Source organism: the organism of the source record quoted next, unplaced genomic scaffold, assembly GCF_019419815.1.
Source record: "Pyrus x bretschneideri cultivar Hongxiangsu unplaced genomic scaffold, Pyrus_bretschneideri_v1 Contig21, whole genome shotgun sequence".
Classification (NCBI taxonomy): domain Eukaryota; kingdom Viridiplantae; phylum Streptophyta; class Magnoliopsida; order Rosales; family Rosaceae; genus Pyrus; species Pyrus x bretschneideri.
The window spans coordinates 6,388,354-6,399,305 of record NW_025999513.1 but is presented as its reverse complement, the minus strand read 5'-3'; the positions used below and the strand labels follow the sequence as shown (position 1 = coordinate 6,399,305).

Sequence of the window (10,952 nt, the reverse complement as noted above, 5' to 3'; positions counted from 1 at the left end):
CTAAAGGAAGTATGAAAATGACATTTTATAATTGTCCACGTAGAGCCACAGTGCCACGTGGACACATAGTAATCATCCAATCAATGAGCCACGTCATCAGTTAATTGATCTCTTGAGTCTTGATGAAATAGCTAATGGAAGTATGAACATGTCACACAATCCTAACTTTATGTGTGAAACTAGGATGACGAAAAGTGTATGAAAGTTTAAAAATCACAATACTTGAGAGTAGTATAGGAAAAATTATCCAAAATAGTATCGAACTATCGAGAATCTGAAACCATTACAAACTTAAGGTGTTGTTTTCACTGTTTCGATGTTATCAGCTTTAGAGTTGGGCAAATGGGTCCTGGACCCGCGGGTCGGGGCGGGTAATGCCAATTCGGGGTGGGTACATATATTGTAAATTCAAAACAGGGGCAGGTCCATTTAATTAGTGGGGCGGGACGGGTACAAATTTTAGAGCAAACGGGCCCTAGACCCGAACCTTTTCCACTATTCATTATAGGGAGATTAAATCTCCACCATTTATTTCTAACACATAAGTTATGTTGAATTCTCCAGAGTCCTCTGACTCCTCTTAACCTTGATCTCGAATTCTCCCAGCTTCGTCCGTTCATTAACTGGCAGGCATTCTTCTTCATTTCAGCAACCATTTCCAACCTTTAGATCTGGTCAGTCGGTCTCCAAAGTCTTCCTGAGTTGGTACTACACAACACAAGTACTACCTACCTTGGTACTACACATCACAAGTACTATGGATTAGGATCCTCGCCGGATCCATTACATCTGGATCCTCTGGATCACCCATATCCTCATTCCCCTCTCCTCTATAGCAATCACCATCACTGCTGCAAACAAACCTAAACGCGCCACTGCAAACTGCAGTGGAGGTGAATGTGCAGCACGAGAACTACACGAAGGATGCAAGGGCTTTCGTCGCGTTGGTTGCAGTTGTTGATCTGAGGATGGACGCTTGCAGGATTTTCTCACAGTGGCTAAGGAAAGAGCTTGGATGGGGTGATGTCGATGTGCTTTGGTAATTGCAGAGGAGAGTGGGATACTAAAAATTGATCGATTTCATCACTCCAGTTCTCTTATTTGTCTTCGATGATGCCCTCTTTCTGTCCAAAAATTCGATTTTGAACTCGAATCTAAACTTGGTCGAGTGGAAATTTGATTGGGAATCTAGGATACTGAAAATTAGAGAAAAAAAAATTGTACCTGTAAGAAACGGCCTGTTTTATATTGACCGGGTTAGGTCCAGCTTTCAGTTTTAAAATTGTAAAATCCGCCGTCCTATTGTATTTTCAAACGGGTCTTGTCCAGTCCCTCTTTGGGCCCGGCCCGTGCCCCACCCCAAATCAGCTTTGTTTTGGGCCATAAGTGTATGCACGAAAGTGGATCGATCAACAACGTGGCATTGGCATTCTTTCCTAACCATCGGATCAATCTCAACGGTTAGTATTGAAACTTTAATTAATGCTAAAACTGGATTAATCTCAACGACCTATGCTGCAATTGCAGGCTTGCGGTGGTGCTTTCAGGCGTCCTGGGGAAGGAAGGCGAAAGAAAAGCAATCAGTGAAATAGATGAGACAACCGGAGTGATTCGAAGTAAATGTTCTACCATGGGCGGGTTTCCAATTCGGGTCTTTTTTGACCCGGTTGTAACTTGAAGAAAAGCCTCATCTCCGATTATTTTAATCCAACGGTTGCTGTTTAAACGTATAAATTAGATGCGGATTTATTGATGTACACTAGAGAATAATTGCAACAACCATGTGCCTTGGGCTTGGCGGATTGTATACAAATGTATTTATTATTTTTCTTAAAAAAGATCAGTTAATGGTTTCGACACTACAATTATAGGTCTACCACCGCTTTGTTCAGGAAACTATTGGCAGGCGGTTGTAAACAGACAGATTATGTGGAGCTGAAAAGTATACTTTTTTGTGTAACCCATGTCCATTTTTGCATACCTTGGCTTACCCAAATCGGCAATGTGCTCTCTTTTATGCATTTAAATTGAAATCGTCTTGCAAATTAAATAGATTTAATACAGATTATACCATTGGTTAAAGAAATATATACAATTTTTGGCATACTGTATAAATATAAGTGGACTCATTTTTTAAATTTCAAAGTACAGTATGTTACAACTAAATAAAAGTCTTCCAATATAAAAGATATGAAAAAGATTTTAACGATTTGGTATCAATTTGTTCGTGGAGTCCACATCCCTAGTGGCTATTTAGGCACTTTCATGGTGATTAAGAACAAGGTTGAAAGAGAAAGCAAGTATAGTAGAGATAAGTGTTATTTTTGTACCATGATGTGGATGGTGTGGGTTCAAACTTTGCCGATTCTCTATTCTAGTATCTAATTTAATAAATTTATCGTTTCACAAAACAAATAAAAAATAAGGTTGAAAGAGAAATTCTAGAAAGATGATTTTAAAAATGGAATTCTTCATTAACTCTCCACAACCTCATATTTTTAGCACGTGCCAACAAAAAACTTAAAACAAACTTTAATTTCTTCCGGACTCCCAACACACGATATTTTTTTATATTTTTAAACATTTGATATTCCTTTTTTTTTTTTGGGTACACGTAAACATACAAGTGGTTTGTCCAAATCTGGAGGTGCGTGACGGTCGATCTCCTTCTCCCAACCCTCCTTCTATAAATGGCAATATTTTCCATCCCTTTTTCTTCACAGACCCCCATCGTCTCCCACCCTATCTGTTTATATACATATCTCCCATTCTCCATCAGATCATATCAGATCAGACGGGGCACATCTCCAGTTTGTGCCTGAATCAAACCCCATCTCAGCTGTCCATCTGTCTGATGGCTAATCCAACGGTGTTAGATTCACGCACAAACTCGTGATCTGTCTCCTCTTCCAACACCCTATTCCCCTTTCCTTCTTCGCTTTTTATCTGAATTACTTTTCCTTCCAAAAATAAAAATTGATTGAACTTTTTGGCGCCAATTCCGATTCACATTTTCCCTCTCAATCAGTTTTTGTTTCCCTCTCAATCAGTTTTTGTTTCCCTCCAGGCTCAGAAGAAGAAGAATTGGGAAGGGGAAGAATCTGAAATATTTGGGAATCGGATCGAATGGACTCGGGTTCGGGTTTGGATTCGGGTCTGGAATCAGGGTCAACGGAGGATTACGAGACGGACGTGGAGCTTCTGAAGAGGGCGTGGCGGCAGGAGAAGGCTGCTCCGGAGGTTCTTCAGTTCGAGAGTGCTTTGATTCGGAGAATCATTGAGCAGATCCAATTGATGGTAAACTTCGCTAAATATAAACAAACAAAACCCTAATTTCTATTTTTACTGTCATTATTTTGTTGTATTGAATTTGAGCCACAAAAATTTAGTATCGGATATTAAATGAAGAGATTTGTTATTAGCACTTTAAAATTTTTATTCCACATTATCTATGAGTATTTTTCTTTCTAATTATAAAAATAAAAGGCAACGCTAACATTTCTCCTATATTCACCTTGGCCTTGTAACTCAACTGGTTAAAAAGCGTTTACATGCACCTGAGATGCTGTGTGTTCGATTCTTAAATATCATTTGTATCGATAAAAACTAAAATTGATCTGGTATTTATTTAAGGGGATTGTTATTGACACTAAAAAAATCTCATTTTGTATTCCAAATTTTTTATAATTAGAAAGAAAAATTCACTTGTGGAGAGTGTAGAATGATATTTTTGGAGTGGTAATAGCAGTTGTCTTGTTATTCTGAAATTTGAGAAAGGAAAAAGAAGTAATCTTACTGTTAGTTTAGTATGTTAATTGGGTTAAAATTTGTGCTAGTAATTTGTGTTATTTATAATCCCAATTGGATTCATATAACTAACAGGAAGAAACTGTGGAGGAGTTCACTGAGAGCGGTATCGATCCGCTTACCGTGTCACTGTACCAGATGGATTTGGACAGAACTCAGTTTTTGTTGAGATCTTATTACCGAATTCGTTTGCAGAAGGTAGCAATGCTTGCTGTTTGCTTCTTTGCTTGTTTTTAGGTGATAGAGAGACGAGCATTCACTTTGTTTCATGATAAGTTTATTAAAAGAAAGTTGAATCCTAGGTTGCTATAAGCATTTGGAAAGTTCATATATGCTACTAAACAAAGCTTTGTTATTCGTCTTTCAAGGAACTTCCTTTTGCAGATTGAGAAATACATGTTTCACATTCGGGATAATGCTGAAAGCCGTCTCTCTGATAAGGAGAAGCTGTTTGTTGAACGGCGAGGGACTCCAACCATCTCATTTTTAGTTTGTGCTCATTCAGTGGAAGCACATGATTCAGATTTACTGTGATTTGGAGTTGACATGGTTAGTGGTTGCAGGTGCTGCGCTGATTTGCAGACGCATCTTGAAAAGAGCATTCTGTTGCAGTTGCCTTCTACTTATCAGTCTGTATTCCGTCAATCAAGTGAAAAGGAGACTGACATGGGTAAACATTCACATTATCCTTTCAGAATTTCGTGATGAATCTCTATTCTTCCCCCACCCCGTATGTGATGTGTATTATTATAGTAACAGTTCATTTACCCAAGATCAATTCCCCATGCTTAATGCCTAAAGTTTTAATTCCAAGATATATAGTTATCGGTGGCCTTTTCGACAATTTACCTAAAAGGCTTGCGTTTTCTGATATTGTTAGGCAGAATCGTATAACTTGTAAAACTTGTGATAAAGTTTGATGCGGTATTGTGCTAAGAAAAACTTGTAATAGCATTCAGTGAGGTATCCAATGACAAGCTAGTGCGGAACCAAGGTGGTTTTATTTTGTGTGTTTAATAACGAAGTTTTTATCAGAAACAATGCATTAGTTGAAATTCTTAGCTTCCCCCAAACCCCATCACCCACCCCCACCCCCCACGCGGAGGGTAGTCTGATCTTTCCCCGGTTATTACTTATATTTCTTTAACTGCATAAAATTGCTTTAACTGCAGACTATTTTCTACTAAACAGATTTTTTGATTGATCATATGGTAGGCAGCTTGTAGATAGGCCTTCTAAACTCTAACAATGTTCTGTCTATGCTCGACTTTCAGTGCCGAGACACCAAATGGATACATTTGTTGTCTGCAAAACCAAGTACTATCTTGGACATATCCAGCTCGAGGACGATGGAGAATCAGATAGCAGGCAACTCATATATTCATACTTATTTACTCTTATAGAGACTTGTTTCTTGTTTAGCTTACTGGTTTCAATTCCCCTTATGACAGTGCGAGCCAGCGACCATTGGACGAGCCGTTTGAGATGGAGCCTAATGTGTTGTACTTTGTACGTTATAAAGCAGTGAAAAAATTTGTAGAGGAAGGGGAGATTGATTTATACTGAGCACAATCTTGCACCCTATTGCTTGACCGATTTCATCATGGAAGTGAGTTTCTGTGCAACATCCAGCGCTTCTACGTCGAATGTTGAAAATGATGAAATCCTCAAACCAAAGGTGACGTAGCGGTCTCTCCACCTTATTGGTTTACAACATTTGCTTAGAAACTATCCACGTGCAAGTCAGGGGAGCGGTTTTCTCCCTCGCAGGATCTGTATGTACTAATCATTTATCATTGCTTAAGAATGGTCATTGTGTACGATTGGTATTCTTTTCGATGGATTTTTAGTGTGCAGGAAACATGATCAAAAGAAAATTTCTCGTTTTTATTAATGTCAATTTTTTTGGCAAACGTTTGGTTTTGAGATCAACTAAATTAGAAATCATATCTCAACTGATCAAAATCAAATCAAAATTTTATTGGAAATTGATTCATCGTTCATTGAGATTTGACAATTGGTTATCATGCTACCATTCATTTTCTTCCCTCTCTTTATGTCAATTCACACACAGAAATAAAAGGCCATTATGGTATAGTTTTCAAGTCCGTATTGATTCAAATGTGTCACACAATTTTAAAACCTACTTGCATGTTCACAATGTGTTGCGTATGCGGAGATGCTAGTTACACTAACATGAAAACAAAAATAAAAAATAATGAGATCCAATCGAGACTTTATACCAATTTACTTTTCTTTACAAATTGGCTCCTTCTACAATTTCCTTCTTTTCTTGCCAAATGACATTTCAATTTCCGTTATCATAAAACAAATTTGAGTTTCTATGCTGGGGATTTTCAAGAATCGAATTTGTAACTTTAAGTGCATAAATACACGATCTTAACTATTTAAATTATAAATGATCAAATTTGTGGACTCATGGTTAAGATATGTAGTCGAATCACCTTCAATGGCCAAATGAGTGACATATGAACTTTGATTGAGTCGTGGTTGCCACGTGATGTTGCATATGGTTGTGTCGAGTGTGCCTTGTTTTGTCGCTGTGGAGATGAACCGACCCTGGTTTTCTTTTGGCTTAGTTGTTTGATACATGTTTATGCTACCTAGTGGTTTGTGTGACCTTGTTTTTTAGCGATGGTTTTATGTGATCCTTGGTTTCGAATTTGTCATCACTAATCTATTGTGGCAAGATTTGCACCGTTGGTTCTTGTGTGTTCTTTGTTTATTGTGTTTGTCACATAAAGAATGTATTATGCTTGCTTGTTGCGAGCACTTATTCTTTCCACCACCAAAAAAAAATGTACCCAACTATTACCTTCTTATAACCATGTTATAATTGTGTTTCTATTATTAATGTATTATCGCTATCAAAAACTACGTACAGATCTCGTAAGCTCTAGAATTTCCCAATTGAGACATGTAGTTCATTGAGGTATGCAGTATCAGGTAATGTTAAGAAGATTAAATTTATATTAGTAAACTTGAGGCATGCAGTTTATTGTAGAACCTATACTTCCACTATATGCTAATATATGTGGACACCAAGTATTTTGAACCTACAACCAAAGAAAATTTCGAATAGAGTAATACTATTCATACCATGTTTTTGTACGATATTTTCATACCACCTTATGTGACATTTGACGTGGACAGCCACATCATTTGAATTAATCAAAATTTTAAATTTAGTTCATTATTTAATAAACTAATAATTAAGAAAAACTAATTAATTAAATGATGATTGTGGTATACGATGAGTCTTTCTTCTTCATTTCCTTGGGTTTTGCAAATTTTTCAAATGATGTGGCTATTCACATCAGATGCCATCTAAAATGGTATAAAAATGTGGTACAAAAATATGAATAACATTACCATTTCGAATATTATTGATTAAAAGATAAATACTTGGAAAAGATTCTCTGCATGCTATAATAGCATGGAGCCAAACACTAACAAACAAATTTGGCAAACCCGACCAGAACGAAGCAGGGACACCTTTCAGTTTTTCTTTGTCATCACATACAGATTCAAACGACACCGTAATTCTGTTTCCCACCACTTTCGTGGAGAATACAGAAAAATCTGGCTGGAGCGCAATGAAGCCAAAAACTAAGACCTGGCGAGCAACGTGGTCAATGGCTCAAGGCGCTTCGCCGACTTGATCAACGGCCAGGATTTTAAGCAAGCCAGCATACGTCACGCCTTGGTTCTCATCGCCGCCGCCCAGTTTAATCATGGCCTTGATATCTTCATCGGTGGCGACGAAGCCGGCGCTGCTCATGTAGCTCTTCAGGTCCTCGTGGCTGAGCTTTCCGTCGCCGTCCTTGTCCATCACCTTGAACACGTCCTCCATCACTCCCGAGCTTTTCGCGCCGTCGCTGCACGCCAAGACGCGCTCGAACTCCTCGTACTGGACGAACCCGTCGTTGTCGGAATCGGCGGCCGACATCATCGATCCGATTAGGTTTTCGTCGGCGGCGGAGCTGGAGAGGCCGGCGTAGAAGGCTCGGAGGTCGTCTTTGCTGATCTTGCCGTCGCGGTCGGCGTCCAGAACGTCAAATGCTGGACGGAAGTCAGAGGTGAGCGTAGTCGTCGCGGTCTCCACGCTGAGAGTTCGGCCGGAGGGACACATTGCGATGCGAACGGCGCTGTGTGTTAAACGACGTCGGGGTGAAGCTCCGGTAGAAGAAGTCGTGGAAGGAAAATTTATGTGACTTGAAGAGAGGCATTCGGGTATTTATAGAGGGAAGGGGTTTTGGGAGAAATTTTCAAGTGTGTCTAATACACGGAAATAATACATCATATATTATTATTTAATATGAAATATGTGTCTTTAAAAATTATTAACTTTAAAAAATAAAATTTTTCATTATTTATAAAAAAACAAATGATGTCGCTCCGTGTTCCGATTATCATGAAAATTTCTTTGATTTTAGACCTTAGAGTCCAAGAGTTTTGGGGTGGAGGGCCCACAATAGCTTGGTTCACAAGATTCTGAGAGAGTAAACAGTGAATTGCCATGTGTAATGCGTATGGAGTGACGTCATGAGACTTGGACCGACAACGCCGGTGGGTCCAGAACCTGCCAAAACCACACCATATAATTCGGTTAATGATGCTTTGGGTTTGATTTTGGTTAAGTTTAAACCTCAAACTAGTAGCATAAACTAACATTAACAAAACAATTTTATTTCACCATTTTCTTTCCAATGTATGTTAGAGATCGTTCGAAAGTATTATTAGAATGAATGAAAACATTTTTTGTGAAATTTATAACTAATTTTTCGTAAAAAACGTAAATGAATCTTGAAAATGTTTACTGGAAAAATCACATAATTATTGCTTCTTTAAAAAAAAACACTTCAAGTACTTTTGAAAACTCAAAAATATTTTCTTCGAAAACACTTTTAATTATTTTAAAAATACTTTTCAACGAGTCATTAAATACTTTGAGATACTCCCTATTACCAATCTTAGCCGTCATTATTACAATTGCCTTTTTTATATATTTGATTTCCTAACAGTTAATTCCCCTATTTTTTTCTCCTTGATTATCATTTACTTTTTATTTATTTATTGTAGTGTATAAACGCAATTACAATCTTCCAAAGAATCACAAATAAAATATGGATGCTTTTCAAATCAAAAGAACTCACGTCGAAAATATTAATAGGTTTTAATATCATATTATTACTCTGAAATTTTTTGATTAATACGTCTATTAACTGATGAGGTTGTGGGCACCATGTGTCAACCTGGCGCCAAAAATAAAAATAATTATAAAATTGGGGATGGGTTGGCTTCTGGTGTTCTTCCTGACCCAAGACCAAAGAAATTATCACACCCTGTTTTCCCCCAAGGGGCTTTTCAATTTCCTTCTTCCCGGCCTTCGAACTGAGCCGCATCTTCAACCTTCATCTTCAATCTCCACCACCATGTTATATCAGTCCCCACTCCTCCACCCACCGCTTCGACTTCCTCCTCCTGCCAACCCCAAAACCCTAACCTAATTTTTGGCCCAAATCCCTAAAAGGGGTATGTCGAGTTGGGCTTCGTTCGGTCCCTGCAACCTAGAAACCATCCACAGCCATTTCTCATCTCAGTTCAGATCCGCCCAAGATGTTGTTTTCCAACCCCAAAATTGAAAGGACATCGATGATTTGCATGTAGGCCTTCATATTATCGACAACCACGATGGATGACGGCGACGAGGATGTGGAGAAAGAGGAGTTGGATTTGACAATCCGGAATGTGACTGGGGAAGGAAAGGGAGGAGCGGAGGAAGAGAAGGTTGGCTGCCCAACTGGATAACGCAGTAATCAATCTGGTCCAACGCTGACGCCGTCCACGTCCCCAGTTCCAGTTGGTTCTTTCCCATGGGACATGGTGGCAATGGTAAGGATTTTGAAAAGACATCGACGGTAGGAAGGGAAATGAAGAAATGGGGTTTTGGTGAAGATGGTAGCTCGGGCGAAGGGGGAGAAGAGAAATGAAATAGGGTTTTTAGTTTTATTATTTATTTAATTTTTGAATATTCACGTAGGCTTATATTGACACGTAGCGTCCAGTTATTGTTCACGTGAGGGCTACATCATATGTTAACAGAGGTTTTGATGTCGTGAACGCTACATCATCTGTGATCGGAGGTTTTGACGAAAAACTTAACAAAGGTACGAAAGTGCCTCAGAATTATGATTTCAGGTATCAGACTAAGACGAAAAAAATTTCAGGTATGAAATGTTGAAAACCAATAAACTTTAGGATAGTAAACTGAGATTAACCCATATTAATATTATAAATCACACTGCGTATGTATGGTCCAATACGATTACCAAATGAGCCTCAAATATATTTACTGAATTTCAGTCATCAAGTAACGTGTGCATATGATTTAAATTTTATTTTCACGAGAATCAAATCTAAACCTAAGTAATCATGTAATTTTAGTGTGTAGGTAAAACGCAATCAAGCCTAGTAGCCTAAACGTTAGGATTTGTTATTCCTTTATTTTCTTTAGGCCCAAAATCAGGCCCTGGACGTTTGGGTTTGCTTAATTGGGCTACTTGTGTTGGATCCAATCCAAGTGAGCCGAATGTAAATGTAATGGTTCAGTCGTAATATCACTAACATGAAGGGGCTTTCCATAGAATAAATCATAAACCCTAATCCTATAAATTCCAGTATTTAAACACAACCCTGCCATGCCTTCCCGGCAAACGCGAAAACAGGGTAGCTCCCAGCCTCCTTCCCTCCGCCTTCTCCTCTTACTCTCTGCTATTTTTTATTTTAATTTTTATATTTTGGTTTTCGTGAAAAAAAATGGAGGAAAAGAATTGTGGTGATTGCTATCGTGCGCCTCTTGATGAAGCCCGGATCCCATTAATTTGGATTTAGGGTTTTATGTTCTTAATATAAAGAACGAGGAGGCAAATTTGGTGCAGGAATGTTGAGTCGCTTCGCCTTTGAATTCTTACCGGGCTCAGTGAATAACACCCTGCCAAATCCCCCCTTCTTTTTCTCTATTTTTTTTCATCCGTTTTTATTTTATTTTTTGTTTCGTTTTGCATCTGATATTTTATAAAACGGATTTTATTGAAGAATTTTGATTTGCGTAGTGTGGGGGC

The 10,952-nt window shown here is 38.3% G+C and overlaps 2 protein-coding genes across 3 annotated transcripts; one reads left to right on the top strand and one right to left on the bottom strand.

The window, feature by feature from the left end:
• Nucleotides 1-2,657: 2,657 nt before the first annotated feature.
• On the top strand, nucleotides 2,658-5,707 carry LOC125477433 (DNA replication complex GINS protein SLD5-like). 2 transcript variants are annotated; one of them, XM_048584533.1, is made up of 6 exons: nucleotides 2,658-3,297; nucleotides 3,883-4,005; nucleotides 4,192-4,268; nucleotides 4,371-4,477; nucleotides 5,082-5,175; nucleotides 5,259-5,707. In XM_048584533.1, the coding sequence occupies exons 1-6, from the start codon at nucleotides 3,127-3,129 to the stop codon at nucleotides 5,371-5,373; spliced, it is 687 nt and encodes a 228-aa protein (XP_048440490.1). In that variant the 5' UTR covers nucleotides 2,658-3,126; the 3' UTR covers nucleotides 5,374-5,707. The 2 variants fall into 2 exon arrangements, with proteins under 2 accessions (XP_048440490.1, XP_048440491.1); XM_048584534.1 differs by lacking the exon at nucleotides 3,883-4,005.
• A 1,477-nt stretch (nucleotides 5,708-7,184) lies between these two features.
• On the bottom strand, nucleotides 7,185-8,054 carry LOC103942054 (calcium-binding protein CP1). Its single transcript, XM_009352251.3, has one exon. The coding sequence runs from the start codon at nucleotides 7,958-7,960 to the stop codon at nucleotides 7,469-7,471; it is 492 nt and encodes a 163-aa protein (XP_009350526.2). The 5' UTR covers nucleotides 7,961-8,054; the 3' UTR covers nucleotides 7,185-7,468.
• Between the last annotated feature and the right edge of the window lie 2,898 nt (nucleotides 8,055-10,952).